This window comes from Euphorbia lathyris, chromosome 9 (genome assembly GCF_963576675.1).
Source record: "Euphorbia lathyris chromosome 9, ddEupLath1.1, whole genome shotgun sequence".
In the NCBI taxonomy this organism is placed as follows: domain Eukaryota; kingdom Viridiplantae; phylum Streptophyta; class Magnoliopsida; order Malpighiales; family Euphorbiaceae; genus Euphorbia; species Euphorbia lathyris.
The window spans coordinates 74,110,301-74,136,725 of NC_088918.1; the positions used below are offsets into that span (position 1 = coordinate 74,110,301).

At 34.8% G+C, this 26,425-nt stretch overlaps 2 protein-coding genes across 6 annotated transcripts; both read right to left on the reverse strand.

The window, feature by feature from the left end:
* Nucleotides 1-213: 213 nt before the first annotated feature.
* LOC136207136 (L-2-hydroxyglutarate dehydrogenase, mitochondrial) lies at nt 214-4,602 on the reverse strand. The gene is made up of 4 exons (XM_065998417.1): nt 3,971-4,602; nt 2,628-3,064; nt 1,696-1,855; nt 214-564 (listed from the first exon to the last, which is right to left on the reverse strand). Exons 1-4 carry the CDS (start codon nt 4,508-4,510, stop codon nt 454-456), a joined length of 1,248 nt encoding a protein of 415 aa, XP_065854489.1. The 5' UTR covers nt 4,511-4,602; the 3' UTR covers nt 214-453.
* Nucleotides 4,603-9,857: 5,255 nt separating this feature from the next.
* On the reverse strand, nt 9,858-20,066 carry LOC136206542 (uncharacterized). Of its 5 annotated transcripts, XR_010676309.1 has the most exons (9): nt 19,723-20,066; nt 18,683-19,150; nt 18,345-18,516; nt 15,563-15,860; nt 13,425-13,497; nt 11,736-11,826; nt 10,929-11,012; nt 10,694-10,773; nt 10,544-10,604 (listed from the first exon to the last, which is right to left on the reverse strand). XR_010676309.1 is itself a non-coding variant. In XM_065997631.1 (8 exons), exons 1-8 carry the CDS (start codon nt 19,801-19,803, stop codon nt 10,365-10,367), a joined length of 1,500 nt encoding a protein of 499 aa, XP_065853703.1. In that variant the 5' UTR covers nt 19,804-20,066; the 3' UTR covers nt 9,858-10,364. The 5 variants fall into 5 exon arrangements, 4 of the variants coding, with proteins under 4 accessions (XP_065853703.1, XP_065853702.1, XP_065853705.1 ...); XM_065997631.1 differs by lacking the exon at nt 10,929-11,012 and having other exon boundaries at nt 9,858-10,604; nt 18,345-18,513; XM_065997630.1 differs by lacking the exon at nt 10,929-11,012 and having other exon boundaries at nt 9,888-10,604; nt 19,723-20,064.
* Nucleotides 20,067-26,425: the final 6,359 nt, after the last annotated feature.

Sequence of the window (26,425 nt, forward strand, 5' to 3'; positions counted from 1 at the left end):
GATGAGTTACAATCCGAGAACCCGAAAATGAATGATTACGAGTCGGAGAAATTAGACGAGTTACATTTTTCGTGAAAATATACGTAATTTCTCCCCTAGACGGTCACAAAAAGCGCCCGGCCAATGGCTAGGCAGTCAAAAATTACCATCTTAATAGGAACTTGATACTTAAAATTCAATGTAGGCAATTGATCATAACTGCCAAGAGAACAATTTTGACATTTAATTCCAATTTTATTAGGTAACAAGTTTTATTCTTTGGCAAAAGGACCTTTGTGGCCATGGCTTTCGAACCAAATACAACCTTACAAGCAAAAACCAAGAAGATATACAAGTTACAAACATGATACATCTTAATAGTACACATTTAACAAGCATTGTCACAAATTCTGAGGCTTCTGATTGTCATATAAATAGAAACTAGGAATCTCCGATCGGTTATGATTCCTATTATTAGGAGAATCTGTGAGCTATATATTCTGCAATTGCCATGCTTGATGTTAGACCAGGTGATTCGATTCCGAAAAGGTTGACAAGACCAGCCACTCCATGAACATCTTCCCCCTGCACAGGTAAGGATGCAACTATGGTATTTCATTTGCAACAGAAATGTTAACATACATCACTTGAATCATCATCTGTTTCCGTTATCTAGAATCTAAGAGATTTCATGAACTGAATATCTAATGGCATAAATTGTATGATTGAGGCCTAACATTGACAAGTTAGGCCAATATCAGACATCATTAATGAATCAAAGACACGTATACACACATGTTATTATTTCAATTCTCATTATTTCACTTCATTTATGCGCTATGTCATCACTTATAGTAACATTCAAAGACACGTACACACATATCATTGTGCGGGTTCCATCTTGTCCCGGTTTTCATCACGTGCAAACGTGTTGAGAAAAAAAAACAAATATTCTGTCAAGCATAAAGGCAGTACATCTCCAAACTATTCTGAACAAACTAATATACAATTGATGCAGAAAATGGAGCAATGATGATAATAATATACATATATATTATTGTTAAACTCTTGCTTTCTGAACAAACTAATATACATATATCTTACTGTTAAAGTTAGAACTCAAAACAACCAAAATACATGCCTTGGGAACTTATTGCGCGCAGTGACAGATCTAGGATTAATTGAATTTTATTGTGTGCCTTTACCCTTAAAGATTAAAGCTCCATACACAGGTTCAATAGACTTTCCTGGCGACCCCCTAGATCCGTCCATGATAGCATGTGATCCACATGATCTAAGTTTCTACAATATAATCTCGAATCTAGCTCCTCAATAGAATATACATTCAACTAAAAACTCGATAGCAAAGTGCTGAAAGAATAAGGGTTTTAAATTCTAAGTTTTTCTGATTCAATTGGATGTATTGCTAACGAGATTAGCATCTATTCTATTCTCAAATATCAGTATTATTCTGCTAATAATGCAACAGAACAACATAATTGCTTACTTCCTTTGATGTTACTAATCAGTACATCAGTGGATTAGCCTCTGTAAGCTGTTTAGTAAACAAGATAAAGCTCAGCCCAGTCTTGGCGCTATAGTAGAGTCTTTCTATCCTAGGCAGCAAATCAAACAAGAGATGTATATGTGCTGAAAAGAGTTTCACTAATCTTCTTACAAAGAAAGGGGCCTCATAGATAGAGTAAAAGAAAATACCTGTATCACAAAGTCAGCTGGAGATTGTCCAGGACCCGAGATTTTCGGCCGAATCCCTGCATAACCAAGCTCTAATGATCCATCTCTCAAATTTGGATAATACTTTCTTATCTCTTGGTAAAATATCTCTTTACGATCAGCACTAACAGAATAGTCGTACCTAGAACATCTCACAGAAGAGAAACAACTGAATCAGATAAAACAATTAGGTCACCAATAAACAAATTCTCTTTGTTTATGTTACAGATAAACTTTCAGAAGAGGCTCAACAAGTATAGCAGCATCCATACTAATATATGAAATGATTTTCTCAATACATTAAGTTAGTCTTTCACCACAGAAGGTGTATTAAGCATTCTTTGCATTAAGTAGGTAATGGGGTAAATTACACTCATAGCCACTCAACTTTACCTTTACTAACATGATAGCTACTCAACTTCAAAACCAGACATAAAAGTCACTCAAATTTGGCATTTACTAACATAAAAATCCATTATGAAAGTAAACGACCTCAAAATAACCATTGACGACCTCAAAATGGAAAGAATTAAAGTTAATTAGAACCACATTTCACATCAAACCACATTTTTATTTTCAAAATCACCATTTTCAGATATTTCTCTCTACTAACCAACACACCTAAATAACCTCAGAAAAACCAAAAAGTCAAGAATTAAAGTAGTTTAGAATATCATTTCCATCAGCTCTACAATGGAGGGTTACCTACTATTGGAGTGGTCAAAGGTTAAGGGACTTTTAGGTTAGTAAAGCACAAAATTGAGTGACTTATATCCGGCTTTGAAATTGGGTGGCCATCAATGTTAGTAAGGGCAGAGTGAAGTGACCATAGGTGTAATTTACACTAGGAAATGATAACAGAATGGAATGCAAAAGATATAAATGATGTAAAGACACAGCAGGAGAAGGATTACTTGTCAAGAAAGCTCGATATATCGTCTACCCCATCCATCCACTCAACATCTGGGCCAAACTTCACTTGACCATCCAAATCCAAAGTAACATGCACTCCAAGGCCTCCATCTTCAGGAATAGGATATATCAAATGCTCAAAAGGAGAGACTTTCGTATTCGATAGAGTAAGGTAGCAGCCACGAGCAAAATATGCAGGTGGAATCACACCATTATTCAGGCCATAAAATCTCCTAGCAAGTGATACAGCACTTAGTCCTGCAGAGTTCACAACAAGCTTAGGAATAAGAATAAGTTGAGGTTGCAACAGAGACTTCCCATCCACATCCTGAAGATCATTGCTTCCCATGATATGAAGTTGCATATTATTTCCATCTAGATGACCACCAATTACTGTAGAATTGTAACAGAAGGTTGTTCTATGACATTCAGCTTCTCCCTGGACCCAAATTGGTCTAAAATGCAATCATATATAGCTCTCAAGAAGGAAAGCACCAGTAAATTGCATCAATGGTCATTGAAGTTTGGGTCTATTTCAATAAGGTTATTGAACTTTGGATAACATCACTGAACTTCAGATTTCATTTCAATAATTCATTTCGGCTAATTTGTAAGTAAAACTCACCAGAATGTTGACATGGCACATAAGACCGTTGTCTATATACTAACTAAGCGGCACATCAGATAGTAATGTGATTTCTTTTTTTGTAGCTTAGGATGTGCCATGCAGCACATGTCTGGCTGCTAAGTTTGTCGGGTAAATTACATATGTGGCGTGGCGTATAACCTTTGTACTATTTCACATTTTGGTGCAACCAGTAAATTGTAAAGCCGGTAAGTGTGACTGGTCAACGTGCCACATCAGCAATTTGACCTCCATAAAAGTTGACCGGTCAACACGTCAGCAATTTTGACTTTCATGGAGGTCAAATTGCTGATGTGTCACCTTGACTGGTCACAATTAAGGGCTGTATACTTCAGTGGAAGATCACCAAAAGTTATGTACATTTTATTTTTGTAAATCAATGTGAAATAAGACAAAAGTTGTACAACATCCATCTAATTTATCCTTTGTTTATCATCTTCGGCTATAAAATTCAAAATTGTCTAGCATATGCAGCTTAGTTGGCATATAGTCGACTAACAAGTCAATATTCCGGTGGGTTTTTGTAAACAAATTGCACATAAAAGCTTTATTAAATCAAATTTAAAGTCCAGTAGTTTTCTTTTAAAAAAAAGTTCAGACATTTATAAAACAGACCCCCAAACATTCAACAAATGTCAATGCAGTTTACCCAGGAAAGCACAGAGAAAAGGAAGAAAAAGGCCGAAGAGGATTTCTTACCATTAAAGATAGCATAAGAGAATGAGCATCAAAAATCCCAGAAAAAGGGGAAACCAAAGCTTTAACACATTTTAATTGAGGTTCCATTCTCATGGCTTCAAAACCCTCAATCAATCTCAACCCATCAACGCCATTACGAGTAGCGACATCCATTAAATGATTCAATTTCGGAATCTGAGAAGATGAAGTGGCGACTATAAGTTTCCCAGTCCTTTTGTGAGGAATCCCTAGCTTAGAGCAATAATCGTAAAGCAAATTTCTTCCTTTAACACAAAACAGAGCTTTGAGGGAATGAGGAGGGTAGTAAATACCGGCATGAATGACTTGGCTGTTGCGAGAACTAGTTCCGGAGCCAAATGTTGAGGCGGAATCAAGCACTAATACGTCTCTACCTTTTAAAGCTAGGGCTCTGGCTACTGCTATTCCCACTATGCCTGCTCCAATTACAACGCAATCTGCCTCCTCTTTTGCTACCTCTAGATTTGAAGTAGAGATTGAGCTTATTCTTCTCGATAATCTTGCAATTGCTTGCTTCGACATCTTCTTTTTTCTCTGTAGTGATATAGTCTTTCCGATGGTTGTCAAAACAAGACCAGTAAGAAGACCTGGAATATACAAAAGGGCCAAGGTCACAGTTTTGTCCTTTTTTTTAACAGTTTTGTCTTTTTAAACAATTTATTATTTTCTAAATAGCAATACCCTTTAATTTTGGGATAATTATATACTAATTTCTAATTTATTAGTTTTGTCTTTTTTTTTTTTTAAAGCAAAAAAAAAAAAAAAATTCTAAATTTTTGTTTGGCTCAAAGCACTATTTGGCTCCTGAATTATTTAAAAATTTATCATTTGGTCCCTGATCTATTATTTTATCACATTTGGCTCCCACCTATCCCAATTGGTGAAATTTTACTCAATTTGTACGAATATTTAACAGAATCGTTATTTCACCAACAAGTAACAATATTTTAACACTTGCATTTGACACATGATATTTCTTAAAGTTTTTTTTATCACATTATGTGAAAATAATTAATTAGATTAAAAAATAAATAAATAAATAAATCCTAAATTAAAATCTATTAAGTTCAAATGTCAAAACATAATTACTTATCAATGCGATCATGTTTCGATTAAGTTTTCATACAAATTGGATGAAATTTCATCAATTAATATAGATCAGGGGTCAAACGTGACCAAATAATAGATCATTGGTCAAATGATAAAATTTTAGATAGATCAATAGCCAAATAGTGCTTTATGCTTTTTTATTTTGGTTAACTTTTTTTTTTTTTTTTAGCACAAAGGTTTATTTGGTCTTATATGGTATCCAAAATTTTGTTATTACAACCCTTGTGTATCATTTGTTAATATTTACTTTTTTGTTGTATTTTCATAATGACATTTAATCCAATTTGGATGAAAATTTATCGGATTTGTTAATTCTTGTTACATGATATAATTTTTGAAAGCAACATATATAAATGATAATTATTTTAATTATTTTTTCCATATAGATTTTATATGTGAATAAATAAAAAAACGATTAATTATTTATTATTTATTTACATATGAATTCTATAAAAAAAATAAGAAAAACAATAAATCATTATTTATGCATACATTAAGTCTATATATAAAAATTTAAAATAATTGGCACGTGTCATAAAAATTATCATGTGAAAAACTTAATAAATCGGATAAATTTTTTATCCAAAATGTTACATATAAAAATGGAAATATCTTAAGAGATAAATATTACCAAATGATTTTAGATACCACAAAAACCAAATAGGATTTTAATATTTTTATTTTTAAATAGATAGTCAAATTAAACTAAATCAAATTAAAAAATATTTAAACACTCACTTTTTTTTCTTTTATTAATATATTGCGGGTTTGTTAGTTTTTGGACCATGGGTGCTCTCTCCGCCCAAGTTCTGTCTTGTCCCAATTTCTATAAAAAAAAAATTCAAATTAAAAAAGTGAGCTGCTAAATACCACCATCAAATTCCTTTTCACCGCCACTTTTGGACTTTTTTGCCCTTCTCATAATTTTGATAAAAAAACTGAAAATTCTCTCTCCAAAATCATAAACCCGAACAACAATAATTGAAATTAGGGTAATTAATTTATTAGTCCATATATTTTGACAAAACACACTGTTTAGTTCCTGTATTTTCAAAAACACATGATAAAGTCCCTAACATTTTTCTCGATGGACTGTTTAGTCCGTAACGTTTTTCTCAGTGAACTGTTTAGTCTCTGCCGTTAGATTCTCATAAAGATTTTGTTAGTCAATTTGAATTTGCGTTCTTCTTTTCTTTTATTTTTCTTTCCTTTAAACTCTAATGCATCTGAAATCAACTTTGAGTGTTCTTTTTCTTAATTTTCTTCTTAGTCGTTCAAATTCGTAAGCATTGGGTCTGTTCTTTTTCTTGTTCTCCATAAAAATAGCTTCTTCTTCTAAATTGGATTTCCTCTTCTAAAGTTTGAAGGTAAATAGTAAAGGATAATTTAGTCATTTCTGAAGTCATAAACGGTAAAAAAATCTAACAAACAGACGGAAGGACTAAGGAGTTCACTAAGAAAAAGGTTAGGGACCTTACCATGTGTTTTTAGAAATACAGGGACTAAAGAGTGTGTTTTATCAAAATATAGGGACTAATAAATTAATTACCCTTGAAATTATGAAAATAATTGATGTGTGACAATCCGAACCCCGAAAATGGATGATTACGAGTCGGAAACATTAAGATTTATATCTTTTTATCAAAAAACTCATGAAAATAATACATATTTTTCACGACGATTTTACATTTTTCGTCACAAAAAATTGAATGATTTAGTATTTTTCGTTACTAAAATTTGTACGATTTTGCATATTTCAAAATTTAGCCTAAACGGATGCGGCATCCGTTCCCGCCATGGTGGGAATGGAATACCGCATTCGTTCCCACCATGGCTGGAACGGATGCGCGGATGCCGCATCCGTTCCCACTATGGTGGGAATGGTATGTCGCATCCGTTTAGACTAAATTTTGAATTTTCTCTCAAAAAAAATTTCTCAATTTTGACAATTTTTTTTATGTCAATGGTAAAATGGTCCAATGGGTGCGGTGATAAGGAATTTGGGTGCGGTATATAGCAATACCCTTAAAAAATGATCTTTAAACCTAATTTGTAATAATAAAGCATTTATTTTTTCTTATTCTTTTCTACCTAATTTTAATATTTTCAATATATAATAACTATTTATTAATTTTGTATAATCATAAAAATTTAATTTAGGATTGTAGAACTTATTTTATTAAAAAATAAAGGCATACACTCATTTTGGCTCCTAAACTAAAACTCCAAAATTAATTAGGTCCTTAAACTATCAAAATCATCAATTAAGTCCATGAATCCAAAAATCATCAATTGAGTCATTGTTTTATTCTAAAATTAGAAACTATGATTATTTGATATGGACTGTAATGATTTATGTTTGGCTCAAAACGGATTTGGGGAAGAGAGTTTGAAACTATTCAACCAAATGATTTTCGATTATGATTCAATTGATGATTTTTACTTAGAATGGGGACTCAATTGGTAATTTTTACTAAGTTCAAGGACTTGATTGATAATTTTGATAGTTTAAGTTTCTAATTGATTTTGAAGCTTTAGTTTGAGAATCCAAATGAAGTTTTAGTTTGGGAATCCAAATGAGTATTATGCGAAAAATAAATAAAAAGAAATTTCAAAAATTATAAAATTAAAGTAGAGTTATATAAAATTGTGAATGTGATTTTTTTTATCTCGAATCATATTTATGGATAAAATAATAATAAATACAAATATAAAAATATTTATATATAAATACTATATAAATTTTTATTATGAATATATTAATTAAATTTAAAAACTAACAAAATAAGTTTTTCTAAAATTAAAGGTAATTTTATACTCGGATGAGTAAAGATTTGTTTAATCGGTTTCCTTGCATAATATTGGAGCCTAGTTGAGCTTATGAGTTTCGAATGTGTCCTAAAAAGCATTCACATTATTATTGAGTTTTCTCTCTGCCCCTCTTATTTGATTATGATAGCCGTGAAATTTCAATACATGGTATAATGTATGTGTATTGTACAAGCTTTAAGTTTATATAAAAGTTTTGTTTTCGAATGCAATATTTTATTTTATTTTTATTCCTATTAGCTTTTGCCTTCCACCAAGGGTGGAGACAAAGGGAGTCTGGAGGTACAGGGGCGCTGAAACCATCTCTAATGTGGATGATTTTTAGTCTCAGATTATTGGAACTATTTCTATTATGGATAGTTTCGGTCCTCCTATTCCTGACAAATTAAAATTCAGAGTGATTAATTAACTTATTGAGTTTGTATTAAATTAAATTATAAAATCTAATTTGATTAATATATGATAGGATAAATTTCTTTAAGTTTGCTGAAAAACGACCACTCTTGTATTGGTCACTACCTTCCACTCATATACTTGTTCATTTTAGAATCAAAATCAAGATTAACTTTGGGTTTCTTAATTTGATGCTTTTTTGTTTGTTTGTTTTATTTAAGATATTACTATTTACCATCCTCAAATTACTTTTCATGGCTAGGGCAGATGCCGCATCCGTTTGGCCAATGATACGGGCGATGCAAAATTATAAGATTTTTAGTGACAAAAAATACTAAATCGTTTAATTTTTTGTGACGAAAAGTACAAAATTCTCTAATTTTTTGTGACAAAAAATGCAAAATCGTCACAAAAATACAAAATCGTCATAAAAAATATGTATTATTTTCATGAGTTCTTTGATAAAAAAAAACGTAAATTTTAATGTTTTTGACTCGTAATCATCCATTTCCAGGGTTCGGGTTGTCACAATTGAAATTATTTTCATATTTTCAATTATTGTTGTTCGGATTTATGATTTTGGAGAGATAATTTTCAGCTTTTGATCAAAATTATGAGATGAACAAAAAAAGTCTAAAGGGATGCGGTGATAAATAATTTAGAGACGGTATTTAACAATCCACTTTATTTAATGCAGATGTATCATATTAAAGAATTTAAAGTTAGTCTTAACTTAACTTATATTCTCTGTTTATTTATATACTTCCCAATTGTATTTAATTTTATTTATTTAAAACATGTTAATATTAATCATTTTATAAACTAATTATAACTTTATTAAACATTAATAATCACATCTAACTGCAAATAACAACAACCGAACCGAACGGATTCTTAACTTCCACGTACAAAACAGTACAATCAGTACAATTATAATCTAATGTTTATCACATAATGCAATTTCATGCCTCACTAACAGAATGTAAGTTTTTTTTATTAACAGAAAACGTATAATTTCAAAGCCTTAAGTGCTAGAACATTAAAGATTGGAAGGTGACCACAATATGAATTTCACATAAAAAATAATTAAAAAAAAAATTATATTTCTTAATGAGATTTGAAATTGTATAAACGTTGAGCTTAAAATTGCATTATTTTATATATTGACCGCTAAATTTGCTCTCTCTCAATAACTATAGACTGAAAATAAAGTCACTGCAGCAGCTGAATCTTCATCGGTGTCCAGTAGTAATTGGCCAGTACTTTATTGAATTTGTATACAAACCTTCAACTTTTTAGAGTAAAGACTCAATATTTTTTAATTAAGTATTCATAGACATTAGAGCACCCTGTGTGTTTGTAAATCATGAATACGTCACTGCTAAAAGCTCAAAAAGACATCCAAAGGAACCGAAACTACAGTCTACAGCATTGAAGTTGGATAGCCATACGTCCATAGATACAATGGCCTTGGAATATGGATCCCACCAATAGAAAATGGACACATAAACTAGGCGTGACAATCATCGTATTGATGTCATGTCAATTATTAGATTAATGTCAAATGAGTTAAATCCTAACTTGACCGGGAAAAGAATAGGATTTGCGACTTTAAGTAATGCCTTGGAAATTTTGGAAATTTAATGTACCATTACAAAATTATCAAATTTATTATATGATGTGTTGAATTTCCAAGACTTTAGTCCATCATATAAATACAAAAATTGGCAACATTTCAATCTCAAAATTTGCATCTTTACGTATCTCCAAATTGGCAACACTTCAAACTCAAAATTTGCATTTTTCTGTAGTTGATAATATCAATGAGACAACTGTTTATGGGCGTATTTGATTCAGTTGTTGTTTGCATTTACTGGTAGCTGGTATCCTAACCAAACACTCTAGTGTTAAATGCTCCCAATGCGGCAATTCATGTAGAAATGCTGCTTCTAGTAGCAATCTCGCGAAATTGAGGATATTGAAGCAATGAAATAAAGCATTTTACCTTGGGAGGAAACTGAAATCTTTATCATGATTCTCAGATCTATCTATTATGGCTTACAGCAGCTTGCTCGGTAGCCTCAACGATTGAACCCTCCATGGACTGTTGATGATGTTCTTGCTGCTGTTGCTCTGTAGCACGGTTTATACGTTGAATTGAAGATTGTAGCTGCCTACTTCTTCTCCATCGAAAGTACTCCAGAATAAGATAATTTATGCTGATTGAAGTCCCAAAGCCCAAGAATGAGGATAGCAAAATGGAGAGAACGGCGCGCACATTAAGCTGTATGCAAAACAACAAAATAAGAGCTTCAACTCCCCAAATCAAGAAGAAGAGAGAAAATGAGGGAGGACGAAATTTAGTTATCTTACAATAGCATAAAAGACATGAGCAAACAAGATGACAATGGCGAACTGGAAGCAAGAATACGCCCATATGTAACTCCTGCTCACTGCCACCATCACACATGTAAAGTCCCAGAGTCATGAGATTACATCAAACTGAAGGTGCTTTATCTGCCATCATTACAGGGGAAAACATACGATTCCGAAAAATAAAAAACAAAACCAGTCTTGAGATTTTATGCTTGTTAATAAGAGTACTTACAGTTCTAACAATTTTCAGTTATCTAACTAGTCTCAGCAACAGTTTATCCCTCCTCTCCCTGGTAATTTTCTACTTTTTTGCGCCCTAGAAGATCCGAAAACTTTTACTAGATAAGGTCCCAAGGTTACAAATAAAGAAGAGAAGGTTAAACCACTGCAGAGAGACGTGACTATTGATGGTGAGATAATCTTTTACCACTAGAAAATGGGTTAAATCATGAGGCCTTAAGATTATAGACACATTTAACTTAAAAGAAAGAATTTTTTATTAGAGCCTGCGTCAGCTGTATCCATACTATGAATATGGTATGTGAAGCAAGATTGAACACATAAATAGAAGGCCTAATACATCTGTTGCCCCATGCCTCATGTACCTCTGGCCCAAAACTTCAACTGCCCCCTGAATTTTTATATGTTACAAATGACACTATTCTTGTCGGATTGCATTCAATAACCCTTTCATAGAATTTGTATGCAGAAAATAAAAGACACGCTCCGCCACGTGTCAAAGAGAAAAAATGACAAATAGACAAATAATTAGGAACTTTTGACAGTTCACAGGGCAGTTGAAGTTTTGGGGTTATTGAATGCAATTGGACAATAATAGGGGGGCAACAGATGTATTAAGCCTAAATAGAATATTGTAACTCTTCACATACAAGGTGTTGCAATAACTATCAATGTTATAATATGTAAACCTTTGCAATGAAAGAAAAGAAAAATAAATAAATAAATAACTGATTGAAGTTACTAACTGCACATGCTTGAAGATATATATGTACGTGCTAAGTTAAAAAGCAAAACTTACCCATGGTAGAAGCAATCATGGAAGAGAGGAGGCCTAAAAGACAAGAGAACGGTAATGAAATGGCAAGAGCAAAAGCTCCAAAGTCTGATACCTGTAAAATTGAATAATAAAAGTGATAGATCACAAATAAGTCCCTCAATAAAAAAGAAATTAAAACAAAAAAGAGAATGTACAACATCTAAATTTGACTTGTTTATTTTTTACAAGTTTCTAACATTTGCATTAAGTTTTCTTTTATCCAGAGATCTGCTAATGTTCCAGCTCATTGATAGAAACACAGAACAAATAAAGAAATAGAGAATTGTATTGATGAATTTGTATGAAATAAACAGAATAGGAAAGAGAGTGACCTCAAAGGAAGATGAACTTCTCTCCCTGCTCAAAGAACAGGGTCAAACACACAAATGGTGCTTACTAACATAATTCTTTTCATAATCCCTCCTCTCTCTACACATCTATATATATTAACTAGAACACTCTCTCTCCTATAACTAACTCTAAGTGTACCCCAAATCACATTTCCCTTCATTCCCATATACCCCTTTCAGCATAGTCTCTATCAATGTTCCAGCTCATTGTTTAGCTGGATTGGCTGTTTCATCTGGTCTTTGTGGTGAGCGTTTAGCTCCTTCTTTTGGTTTTGATTTGTGTAACCAGCCTTTACCTGTTTCCCTTTTATAGTAGTGAGTTTTTTTTCAAAAAAAAAATCGAGTGAAAACATTTTAAAGAACCAAATGAAAACCTTTTTAAGTAAATGATACGGATAGCCTAACAACTAGACCTACAACCATAGTTATTAAAGGCGTGCCTCGGCTAAGGCTCCAGCCTTAGCGCCTATGGAGCCCAAAGGCGGGCGCGGTCAGTCAGGCGTGCGCCTCAGCTACCTTAGGGTAATTTAGGGTTGAGGGTATTTTAGGGTTTTTTGTCGGTGACAATGATGATGAGATTGAGAAAGGTGACAATGATGAGTACATTGATGAGGAAGGTGACAATGATGATGAGATTGAGAACCTTGTTCAAGAAGCATATGATGATGGAAGTGATGACAATGATGATTATGGTTCCGATGAAGATTAGGAAGGAAGGCTAGGAAGTTAAAGATTAGTTGTTTTCTAGAGTTTTAACTTTTAAGTCGAAATTATGAGTTTATGATTATGCCTTAGAAGTTAACTAGATCTTAACTCATGCATTTTATGGTTTTATTGTTGGTATTTGACTATTTGTGATTATTTGTGACTAGTATTATGAACTTATGATTTTTTTTTTGTGCGCCTCGAGTTGCTCGGGAGCGCGCCTTAAGTTGCACCTTGAGCCAAGGCTCCAGGACCCCCTTGCGCCTTTAATAACTATGCCTACAACTACCAGAATTAGCAACCGCAAACAAGTGAATCAAACCAATAAAAAAACATGGAATATGATGATAATGATAATCGGGTTTCTAAATAATTTAATATAGATTTTACAAAGGAAAATAAGATAACGATAGTAAGTTCGAATGGCAACTGAATTCTAACTAATAATAGTAGACCTGAACTTCTCCAAATGTAGATTGTAAAATGAAAAATAAAATTTTATATCCGAGAATCAAATCAAAATGATTCCTAAGTCTAGTTTGCTTAAATTACTCTTTAACCTAAGTGTCATTACATAACACTGCAACACCATATAAATACAAAGAGGGATATGTACCAGTAGTTGCTCCAGAAAACAAAAATATGCTAGCATGCTGACCAGGATAAGAACTGGTATTTCCTGCCAGACTCTGTAAGAAGACAAATAAATAACTTTACAATTAAAACTTACCTAAGCAAAAGCATTTCAGATAGTACACGCATTTCCCTCGAATTTCTGTAAGAATAGATAATTCTTATTCATTAATTAAAGGGTAAATAATTTATTAATCCTCATCTTTTTACCTAACACACTGTTTAGTCCCCTATTTTGGAAAACACATTTTAAGGTCATCTTTTGTCAATATTAGCCATTTGGTCATTCTGTCTAGTTTTTTTAGATTTTTAATTGAACGGACTGTCATAATAGATACAAAATGGTCATGTTACTCTGATATTTTCTGTCCGTCTCTTTATGCCAATTATAACGGTAAAAAATCTAAAAAAAAAAAGACAGAAGGACCAAATAGTTAATATTGACAAAAGATAGGGTTTAAAATATGAGGACTAAACAGTGTATTAGGTAAAAAGGAGGGGACTAATAAATTATTTACCCTTGATTAAATATTAAAAAAATCAAATAAAAACATTGGCCTAACATATCCCCAGCCCCCTCAAGTTGTCCAAAAACTGCAACTGACCCCTGGACTACAAAATGTTACAACTAGCCCCCTCAACTTGCTTATTTGGAACAAAGGTTAATGTTTGTGATTTTGGGAGTTTTTTTTTGCCCTTTTGTTAATGTATTAGTAGATTAATTAGATGTAGCAACCGATATTTTGGATATCTTTTAATTTTGATGTAATATTATGTTGAATGTTTTATTGGATTTAGGGGCTATTTGTTCCAAATAAGCAACTTGAGGGGTTATTTGTTCCAAATAAGCAAGTTGAGGGGATCAGTTGTAACATTTTGAAGTTCAGGGACCAGTTGCAGTTTTTGGACAACTTGAGGGGGTTGGAGATGTATTAGGCCAAAAAGATTCAAATAGTAATGTTTCAGAGGAGAAAGAGGTACCTCTTACCAACCTCTTTGATGGTTAATAACTTTAAATTTTGTGTTGTATAGCATGTAACACCAATATGTATTGTTTGTGCTATCCTTTTTCATCTTCCTTTTTTCCATTTTAAGAAAATACTCCCTCCACTCCCTTTTATAAGTCGTTTTAGGGAGTTTCACACAAATTAAGAAACAAATTTAATTTAAAGTCAAATTACTAATCTAACCTTTAATAAATGCCTTAAAAGTTGGTTAAACAAAATGAAGACTCTCATCCAAAAAACGTTGGAACTCTCTCTCTCATCAATTAACCCTTGGCTAATTTTAAAAAAAAAAAAACTCTCTCATTCCCTTCATTCCTTTCTCTCTCTAAATTCAGTAATAAAGTCTCTATAATTAAAAAAAATGTCATTAATGAACGTTGGAAACCAAAGTAATCAATATTGGAAGAATAATTAGCCACTAATGAAACCATGAAGAGAAGGGTAAAAATAGGAAAAAAGACTCCAAAATTCCATTGAAATTCTAAACAACGCCTATTTTGGAAAAAAAAAAAAAAAAACTCACTCCCTAAAACGATTTGTAAAGTGCAACGGAGGGAGTATTACTTATTGACCCTTCCTTGACTCACAGAAAAAGAAAAAGATACCAAAGGATATTCACCCAAATCCTAGATCTTTCTAGTTACTTGGTTCTCTATTTCCATTTGATAGAATCCTTTGGAAAAGGAAAAGATGATTAATTATTTAGGACTAACCTTTTCCTTTAAGAAGTTATGTAAAGTATTTGGTTGGAGGAATGCATGTTCCAAAAAGCCTATGACTTTCCTTTAATTAGCTACAGATAAGTTAGTAATAGTATCATCTCTTGACCGCTTCTTATACACGTGCTTTCATCAGAGTATCTTCTGGTTGTATTCAGATAGTACTGAAGGCTATAATTTCTTACTTTTTTCTAACAGCTTTTTCTTATTGTAATGCTTTGATTTTTATGGTAAAATGACTTAACCTCAATATTAAGGTTTCCTTCCCGGCATGCTAGATAAAACCACTTCTCTTTATCAAAAGAAAATTATCCCTATAAGATTTTCTTCTGTAAACATGAGTAAGGACATAGAAGATGCAATTAATTAAATTATTAACCTAGTTCCATTTTTACCTGTAATCGGTCATTTCCCCGTGTGGTGATATAGAAATTGTCTGTCTAAAAGAAGTTTGAGGATTATGTATCTTTAGTAACTTTACAGGTAGATTCCGAACAGCATGCCCACAGACGTCACATGTATGGTTTCCTTTGATGCTAAACCACTTTACAGCACACTCTTGATGTGCAAGCGCAAGGTCTCCTTTGCAGCTACATTCCAGCTTTAAAGTATCACCTCCTTCCCCCAGCTCAATCATACAAATCCTGCAAACTGCATCTTCTTCGGGAATATCTTCACCACCATCTTCACTATCTGAGATGACTTATAGAAGAGAATCAGACAAAGTTTAACTTGTAAATTGATAAACAAACATCTGAAAGATGAACATATATATATATATAGCAACAAATAAATAACTACTTTTGGAAATCCAGGAATCTGTGACTTTCAGATATATTTAGAGAGTTCAGGGCTAGAAACAGCTTCAATTGTCAGCCTCTCAAATGAAGTGTAACCAATGAATTTTTGCACCTCATTTAGCTTTGGCTAAAGAAGCTTCACACAGGCAAGTGCAAGGCAATGACACTGTGCACCAAGTTGGTTAAGGCACTTACCTAATTTTCTTCTTTTTTTCAGTGAATAAAAAGTTTCATTGCCAAAAACGCAAAGAACAGCCAAATAACCTATACACAACAGTCAACAACCAACAAATCCCAATCAATTCAGCTTGTAGAAATGGAGTTGCTATACAGCAATCTATTGCTTACACGGTCTGAAATAGCTCTGGTGACCCTGGTATCTAATGTATTGATTGCTTATTTGCTTGACCTATTTTCCAGTCACTAAAACTGCACTGGCTTATTTCCAGCTTGGAAAGTCAGTTGTAATATATAATAGGCAGAATTTACCCCTACATAACTTTGGGTTGTTGCAAACAATCCAGCTTTTACATGCCAAGGAGAGAAATTCCAAGGTGGATAAAAGAGAAGAGGAATAAGAAGATAAAATAAAAAAAGGACAAAAGGATGCAGATATAACAGTGAATCAAGCAGTGTTTTTGTTATTGTCAATAACCTTGAGGTTATGTCCCTGGGATCTGATACTGGTTCTGTGAGTATTACTGAATTTATTTGTAGTTCTTTTCCTTTAGAACCTATGATGACTGAAGGCCTCATTAAGAGAGAACTAACCTATCTCTTTAAAGTAAATTGACGGAAATTGTTTTCTTCTCTCTTCTCGTTCATTCTAATACATGCAACAGATACAACCGTACTAGAGTTGTAACTGCTCTCTTGTGCAGTTAATGTTTAGAAATGTGACAAGCAGTGTTGATATAATACACCTGAGACACCTAGTAAGACAGATACAGACTTAGAACACTTAATCAGACACCTACACACTTAGAAAGACAAATTAATAGCATAAAATAATAATGTTACATTATAATAGTATGGCTGCTTGTTGCTGGCGCATAGCACTTGGAAGTGCAATTAATGTACGAAGGACATTAAAAACAGCCTCTGCAAAAGGGATTTTTAAGAAGCCTTGACATTATGTACTATGGTAATTTCAAATTACATCTGACTTAGCATTGCATAGCCATTTCATTCTTGCTTCTCATCACAGTCTCCTTGCAAAGCTGGAATAAGAAATGGAGGACAGGGCGGTAACAAAAATCTGAGTCCATGTAAACCAGAAAAAAAGGATTAAAGAAAAGACATGGGAGAAACCCCTTTGCCTTTCACTGTTCTTTTTGTCTTTACTTCTTCATCTATTTCCTTTCCCAGAGGCCCATTTTTTACCAGCATTTGGTAGAAATATTTTATTATGACTGTTGTACTTAGTATTAGCGCCTGCTGTAGAGCTTAACTAGAGATTGATTGTGTATTTCTTACTACAGAATAAAACATGGTTATATATAAATAGGCTACTGTAAATAATGATACATGTCCAAGAGAATAAAACTTCTTCTTCTTGTTATTTTTATTCGGTCGGCATGACCATCGGACCTCAAGTAATAAGGCTTCTTGACAACTTAGGGCTGCCAATAACAACAATAACAAAGCCTTAGTCCCGAAATGATTCGGGGTCGGCTAACATGAACTGTCATACGAAACCGTGAAATCAAGTCGTGTCAGTGACATAAATTCTCTCCCTCCACTCCCTCCACTCCGTCCTATCAACAGCCATATTTTCCTCAATCCCCAATAAAATCAAATCACTCTCAATCACCCTCTTCCAAGTTTGCTTAGGAGGATAGAACTTTTCTCGGGCTGCCATCCAAAAAAGAGGCTAAAATTTGTCAACTGAATGGAACAGTGACTAACCAGAGGTTTAAACTTTTTGCTTCACTAAAAACATGTTGATCACACAACAGTAGAAGTAGGGTTATCATCGTTTCCTGCTCCAAGGACTTTACAATAATTACCCTTGCATGATTTTCTACTGAGCAAGAAATTTAACTAACCACATTCTGTAGCTGCATAAATTCTTTCTGAAGTATCAATCAATCACTATAGGGTAGATGAGTTTAATGTTTTAATTAAAAATAGTAAATTTTCCACCTCAAGATGAAGCAGCATATGCATATCCCCTGAAACACCTCTAAGATCTATCATTCACTCTGTTTCTTTATTATGAAAATTCAAAAATTTCCTCTCATATGGTTTAAGAATTACGATAAATTAAGAGAGAAATATCATATGAAGTCACACATGCATAAATCCACAAAAGACTCGACTCAAACATGCATCACTTCTATTATTTGAACTTTTATAGTGACAAATGAGAATATACCTATTTGTCTCTCATCTTCACCTTTCGCTAAGACATCAGCTGCTGGCGGATGAGGATTAGCTAAAACCATACGAAATCGACTTCCACCAGATTCCAGCCTTTTCAGGGTTTTTAATTTTACACTAACTGGAACTGATAATGAGCGTCTGATATGATGCTTAGCTTCTAACTTCTGTTGAAAAATAGAATACTCAATTGAATTATCTAATATATCTTTAAGGCACTTAGAACAATTAGTCCAGAGTTCCAAGTGCAAACTTGGAATGATGAGAACATACTGCAAAAATATGCGTGCAAAAAAGACATGTTAATTCATGAAGAGAACATAGATCACTCACAGGTTTTTCAGAACCACCATTAAGATCTCTCTCCTGTATAGACGTAGAGCCCAACATAGCAATGGGTGTAACTGGTAAGGAACTTGTTGCTTTTGATGATGTGGTGAAAAAAGCTTTATTGAGAGAAAATAAACTTGAAGTAGAAGGTTTATCCACAGGAACATCAGAGACTGGTGTATCTGGAATGATGAGAACTGTTGTCTCACCATTCTCAGATAAATTTCTTGTTCTTAAACTCCTCTGAGGAAAGAAATGTCTCATGGGTGATTTGAACATGGCTGAACTAGGTCTTGGGGGCAGAACTGCTCTACTGGAACAAGGACTCTGTACTGAAGTAACTTCACTCTTCGTAAAGTCATGCAATGAACTTTCCAAGGATCTTTCAGGTATTTGAAGAGAAGAGAGGCTTGGTCTCCTAGACTGCTGAGAGAAAGAGGTTCCTTCACTTTTGCCCTCTTCATACCGCACCTAAAATATCATAAGAAGTCCTTTATCACCATCCTCAACTAGTCTTTTGCACAAAAGAAAAAGGCATGTAACCAGAAATGGAAAGCAAACTTAAGATTTAGCGAAAGATCAGTGCAAATACCAAATCCTGGAGCCAACCAGAGTAAGAAAAGCGGTTAAAATCAATTCTAAAATACCCGATCGTTACAAACTTTAACATATTAGAACCACTATATTAAAGAAAAGTTAAGAAATGAAACCATTTTCAACATAGCTGAGGATTCCGACATATATATGTAAAATATATAAAATAATAATACTAATATTGATATTAAATTCAATTGATGTCATATGTCGATTCTTCGCCTTCTTACTCCCTCGAGAAAGTGATAGCTACTTTAGTCATAATTTCAATTTAACTAAACCAAACAATAAATCGAGTCTACTGAGAGTGATTAATATCATAGGAACGAAATCAAAATTATAAAAACAATATAGGAGAGAAATTACGAAATGTTGGATCAATGTTCAGAAGAAATCAGATTAAAAAATATCACATTCGATAGTAAGAAATAAGAAAAATGAAAACATACCTGAGGATGATCGGCTTCGGCTGAATCAAATGTGGATCTTTCTCCCTCTTGATGTCTGGCTGCTGATGCTGAATCCTCCATCAAAACCAAACAACTATTGAAAAACCACAAAAATTAAAGATAAAGGGAGGGAACGAAACCCTAACTTATGGAGAAGAAAGAGGAAGCAGATGCTTAAGCTACAACACTAGCAAGCTCGCCAATTTGAATTAGATTCTAGAGTAAACAGTGAGACTGAGAGTGAGAGCCTTTGCAGAACAGTTAACTGCCAATGTGTGGAATAACATGTTATCAGAATTAATTACATTGGAATCAAATCAATACAAAGTTGATGGCACCGTTTGTAACTAGCTCTGATTACATTACCCGTTATTTAATAAAACTTAGCTGATTTCTAACCATCGTTTGTCTTTTTGTTTTTTGAATGAAAACGATCGGTTGTCTAAAATGATAAATAGGTAAAACTTTTATTTAAGAATGAATTTAGTTGATAAATAAAACTTTTATTTAAGAATACAGTTAAACCTTAATAAATAAATGTTCGATAAAGTAATAACATCGTTTATATAATAAATTCTTTCGGTTCCGACTTGGGCTAATGGATTAAAGTAATAACATCGCTAAATGCATTAAGTAATAAAAATATTTAAATCTTTAAGGGTCCAATGAAAATATAAATTAATAATTATTGAATTACATACAATATATATATATATATATATATATATATACCAAAACATTTCAATCAATCGACTAGAAGTCATTTCTTATAAAAAAAAATGCATCTATAGTTGATTGTCTTTTCTTTCTCCCTAAACCAAAATGAACATTATCCTTAACTTTTTGTAGTGCAAACACAACTTTTGGTATATTTTGCTCATGTTGTAGCAAGTAGTTGTTTAAGGTGGTCATTGCTTGAAATACCTCTTTTGAAAAATTATCTATAAAATAATAAATATTGATTTATCGATAAATGAATAATTTATTCATTTATCGATAAATAAATAATTTATTCATTTATCGATAAATAAATGATCTCGTTTAATGAATATTTTTTCCCGGTTCTAAAAATATGCATTTATCGAGGTTTTACTGTAAAAGGTATCGATAACATTAGGATATTATCATAAGGACCAAAAGGGGTAATTACCTTAAGATATGCCACGTAGCAAAGGAAGCCGTCTGGCGGATCATCCTAGATCAGCTCTAAGAGATCCATCGGCGGATCTCTTAGGCGAATCTCTCCATTTACCTAGATAACGGCTGGCCGCCGTCTCGGCCATAAATGATTATTAAATGAATCATTAAATAGTCTCAAACCGCCAAATTAAGAGTACCTTGTAACCGCCATTAAATGAGCATTAATGGAGGCGTTCTAGTTACCTAGGGGTTACGAATTCCTCAACTATATATAGCCTACCTTTCCATGCTATCAAGGTACACTTACTTTTATATTCTCTAAGCTTCGTCAATATAGTTTATTCTCCCTATATTCTACTGACTTTGGCATCGGAGTGTCCCCGGCCGATCCCAACGGCGCCTCACAGGGACGTGATCCGATCAGAAGTTTCTCTTGTGTTATCAATTGGTGCGGTGAGCGTGGAATCCTTGATCAAATAAAGGATTTTTTCGTTCACAGTGAAACATCATGACCGATGAAGGACCAAATCCCTCCTCTGGGATTGAATCACCGATAATTACACCATCTAGTGCTGGACGCATAAGCACAACTGCTCCTACAATAAATATTGATGGAAATATGCCCACTGCCTCTTTCATCGATATGTGTGTTCAGGATATTGAGGCACGATATGGGCTTGAGATAGGGAACCGCCTACGAGCATCCATGACTATCCCTCCGCGTAGGAGTACAATATCTACGACATCTGTCTCATCCTTACCTCCTTTAAACTTTGGTCTGGGACCGGGTGCCCATGGCTCTTCATTCCTTCAAGCTCATAATATTGATTCCATAATAACCACTACGGCACCAGGTGACGGACGACAGGTTAACAGGGAGTTATTTCCTGGCGAGGGAAGTCGAAGGAATGATACGGTCCCTCCTGGCGGATCGGGGGTTCCAAGGTTTAGTCTCGATGGACCAAATGTACCCAGGCGTACGCGGACAAATTCATCTCTTGGCGGATTCAAGGAGCCCATGCGTAAAAAGCATAAAAAGAATAAAAATAAGCGAGCAGGATCCGCACGCCATGGCAGATCTCCTCCATCTACTGGTCGTAGAAGAAGTAAAAGGCCAGAAATAACATCTCATATAGGTGGACCACCGCCGCATCCATCTTCGGGAACTGTTGGACACACCTCGTCAGGAGGCCAGCAAGGAGGAAATGGTCCAACTCCACCAGGCAGAGGAGGTAGTGGAGGAGATGGGGGAGGAAGGGGAGGGAACGGACGTGGTAATGCAGGAAGACATTCGCCATCAGATCCATCGTCTGAGTCAAGTTCTTCTTCTTCTTCTTCTCCAAGTAGATCGCCATGAAGGGGTCGCCCCAGGGCGGATCCGAAGAATTTTGATGATAGGGTGAGGGCCCTAGTACTCCAAATGAACGAAGAAAATGCTAGGCATAATCCATTCGCCAATAGGGATTCGCCTTTTGCAGCCTGGATCGAGGCAGAGGAAACCGACAGAGCTTTCAAGATTCCCAACCTTGCGATATACACAGGCAAAGATAATCCGGAGGCTCATATTCGAAAATATCGAATCTTAGCCAGACTCAATAGAGCTACTGAACCCGTGCTTTGCAAAATGTTTATCACCACACTAGGAGGTCCAGCTTATTTGTGGTTTTAATCTTTACCTCCAGGCTCAATAAACAGCTTTGATCAATTGAGCAGGGAATTTTGTGCAAAATTTGCTGGATGCATCCCTGCAGTGGTGAAATCCGGAAAGCTTTTCGAATTAAAGCAAAAGGCGAATGAGCCCCTCCGAGATTATGTGGACACTTTCAACCAGTTGTGTATACAAATAATTGATGTCGATATCTTCGTAGCTGTGGAATGTTTCATGAGAGGTTGACGATATTCGCCGAGGTTCTCCATCATCGCCAAAAAAAGACAAAGGCGAATCTCGTCCCCGAGATCGGGACAGAGACAAACGTCAAGATTCTTCTTCTCGGAGCAAACGAAGGGATTCTAGAAACAAATCGACGTTTGTCACTTCCTTCACACCTCTCAATGCTTCTAAGAGCGAGGTTCTTATGTGGATCGAGAATAGTCAACACAAACGGAGCATTTCATACCCCGAGCCAAAGGGAGGGGAGTACACCAATAAAGGAAAGAATCCTAAAAATTATTGCAAGTATCACAGGAAAAATGGCCATGATACAGACGCTTGCTGGGAGTTAGCTCGAGAAATTGAGCGACTCATTGAAAGAGGAAAGTTGGATCGATTCATCCAAACAGAAGGAAATGAAGATGATAGATCCAAGGAGGACCCAAAGAAGAAAGGAAAGGGTACCATCAATGTCATAGCAGGCGGACCTGGCTATCAGCCAGCATTGAAAAAGGCGAAGACAACCACCCTTGATAAGACATCGCTAAACCGCCCCTTCTCGGATGCGGGTCCTGAGATTTTACCCCATGCGGACGCACTGGTCGTCACTATGACGGTCGAAGGTTGGGAGATGAAGAGGGTAATGATCGATACAGGAAGTTCATGTAATGTCATTACCCGAGGAGCATTCTCCAGACTCCGGATTGATCCTGTCCAGGTGGAGCCAACGGTGGTTGACATTTTAGGAGTGACAGGTCATACCATTCAGACGAAAGGCCAAGTAACTCCAATTAATCAAATGCATGTCAAAAATCACCACAAAAATTCAATTTTCTAGAAAATATGGAGTTATATATACATAAAAACTCAAAAGGGTAGTTGATAATTACTTACCTTAGCACTAATTGAGAAAATTAGCACATTAAACCCCAAATTTGTCCCTCTAATCTGTCTAGGTCGAACCCAAGCTAGAAGTCTCCAAATCCAAATCACACCGACCACAATATGTATTAGGATGTCTAGAACCTACTGTAAAAAAATGAGCTCGATCCGACGGTGCAAACTCAAGATATCAAAGATTGATCAAAACTATGTACATTAGGTGCATGAATGGAGAAGAATGAGATGGAGATGGTGAAGATGAGATATGGGGAATGTTGCATCCACTGAGACCCACGAAATTACATTCTAGAGTAGTGTAATTTATCTTCCCAAAAAGGGAAAACATCCTTTTTGATCCCCTCAAATCCAACTTCTTTTAAAACTTACCCTAAACTTTTAATTTTACACTTAAAGCATGGAATTCGCCTCAAAACTATATCCATAATACTCAATTAACTCTCTAATCAATAAATATAATATAACTTTATATTAGGGTATAATAACTAAAATTAGGGACACAGATGTGACATCTACTAACACTATGGTGTCGTTTGGTTCGCGAAATGGGGTAGAATGACTATTTCAAAGGAATAGAATAGCAAAGAATGGAATAGAATTCTTAGTAATTACTATTCCTATGTTTGGTTGGTGGAATAAAGTAGAATAGAATAGATAAATTTTTATTCAAAAGACAATATTATCCTCAAATGTAATTTCTTATTTTGAAGACATAAAAATATAAAACAGAAAAACGTGAAAAAAAACAGAAAAAAGTGAAAATTTGTTAAAAACATGAAAACACAAAAAAGTTGAAAAATTCGAAAAAGGGAAAAAACGTGAAACTTTTGTATTTTTCGTATTTTCTTACTTTTTCGTGTTACTCGATGTAGGTGTCGCGGCCTAATCTCCCGGGCGGACCGGGGGGTGGACACCGATGACGACAGATGCTGTGATTGGCACCGAAAGCAACCAATCGCGGAATCAAGCTGCTCGGTAGGACCGGAGCTCGGAGTATGGAAGAGTCGCCACCCACGAATGGGAAAATGAACACCGATCCCTTGCGGGAGACCGGTGAGGGTTCGGGAAACTTAGGTACAAGCCGAGAAGGCTTGCTCCTTTCCGGAGAAAGGCTACTAGGCACCCCGACATCGTCCGGTTATGAACCATCGTCTTCCTACTTAGCGTGTTAGGCGATAACGGACTAATCGTATATTTCTTTAAGTTTAAAATTCATTTGAAACCCTTTTCTTTCTCGTTTTGAAAACCGTTTTGAGCATGTCATTGAGCCATTTTATTAAAGAATCACTCATTTTGCATAAAATTAAAGCGTATAGGAGAGAGGGGAATAGAAGAAAGAATTGATTTATTCATAGTGTGATTTGTGTCTTAATTTACATGTTAACTCTAAACTAAACTCACTTCCCAAAAATGAGTTTATTTACATGGCCCGTGCCTTAATTGTCGTTGGAACGATTTAGGTACGTTTCAAAACCCACACAACATATTTTCATCATTACTAGTGAACAACAGGTCATCAACATAAATACTCACAATGAGAATTTTACCTTTGTTCCTTTTGATGAATAAAGTCTCTTCACTGTGACTTTTCTGAAACCCCTCCTTGATGAAGTAAGACTCAATTCGACTAAACCAAGCTCTTGGGGCCTGTTTTAGTCCGTAAAGAGCTTTGCGTAGCCTGTAGACCTTCTTCTCGCTTCCTTTCTTTTCATATCCCAAGGGTTGCTCCACGTAAACCTCTTCACTTAACTCTCCATGTAGAAAGGCAGATTTGACATCTAGTTGATAGAGTTTCCAGCCTTTATTTGCAGCAAGTGTTATGATTAGCCTGACAGTGTCCATTATGGCCACAGGTGCAAAAACCTCTGTATAATCTACTCCATGTTGCTGCGAGTATCCCTTAACAACCAGCCGCGCTTTGTATTTATCAACCTCTCCAAGCTCATTGAGTTTAGTCTTAAAGAGCCATTTTACTCCTATTTTTTTCGCTCCAGCTGGTAAATCGACTAACTCCCAAGTATGATTTCTCTCAATGGACTTAATTTCATCATCCATAGCCAAACACCACTTTGAACTTTTTACTGCTTCATTGAAATTCAATGGATCTGAAGATACATTAAATGCCAAATTCATCTCCTCTTCTTCAGATAAATCTTCTCCTGCAACATAATCTTTCATCCACGAGGGAGGACGTTGATTTCTTTTTACCCTTTCTTCATTGTTGGTGCTGGTAGGGACAGGTTCAGCTTCAATGACTTCTTCAATTTCAGTGTCGTCTGCTTCAGCTCCTTCAGTTTCACTTTCAGTGTCGTCTGCTTCAGCTCCTTCAATTTCACTTTCAGACTCTCCTGCTCCAGCCTCCTCTTCTTCTGTATTTTCTCCATATTCCTCCTCCACATGTTCGTTGTCATTCCATTCTATATCCATCAACATCTCATTTTCATAACTTGCATCCCAATCCCATCGTTTATTTTCTTCAAAAATTACATTTTGGCTCACAATAATTTTTTTGGCAATGGGATCAAACAATCTGTACCCTTTGGATTCATCGCTCACACCAAGAAGCACACAGCTAACACTTTTGTTGTCGAGCTTTGTTCTCTTAGCATCAGGTGTATGGACATGTGCCACACATCCGAATACTCGAAAATGTCTTACCGAAGGCTTTTCACCACTCCAAGCCTCTTCTGGCGTTTGGTTTTTCACAGCTACCGTAGGCGAATGATTCAATACATACACCGCCCATCTAACTGCCTCAGCCCAGAAACTTTTTGGCAATCTTTGCTCTGACAA

What these genes read in the sequence shown, in the direction of transcription:
- LOC136207136 (XM_065998417.1), bottom strand. Translation starts at nt 4,510, where the DNA reads ATGTCGAAGCAAGCAATTGCAAGATTATCGAGAAGAATAAGCTCAATC. An exon ending in ATATCGAGCTTTCTTGACAA is followed by an intron (nt 1,856 to 2,627) that starts GTAATCCTTCTC and finishes GAGATGTTCTAG; the next exon opens with GTACGACTATTCTGTTAGTG. An exon ending in CAGCTGACTTTGTGATACAG is followed by an intron (nt 565 to 1,695) that starts GTATTTTCTTTT and finishes TTACCTGTGCAG; the next exon opens with GGGGAAGATGTTCATGGAGT.
- LOC136206542 (XM_065997630.1), bottom strand. Translation starts at nt 19,803, where the DNA reads ATGGAGGATTCAGCATCAGCAGCCAGACATCAAGAGGGAGAAAGATCC. An exon ending in CATGATTGCTTCTACCATGG is followed by an intron (nt 10,774 to 11,735) that starts GTAAGTTTTGCT and finishes TGATGGTGGCAG; the next exon opens with TGAGCAGGAGTTACATATGG. An exon ending in CTCATGTCTTTTATGCTATT is followed by an intron (nt 10,605 to 10,693) that starts GTAAGATAACTA and finishes TTTTGCATACAG; the next exon opens with CTTAATGTGCGCGCCGTTCT.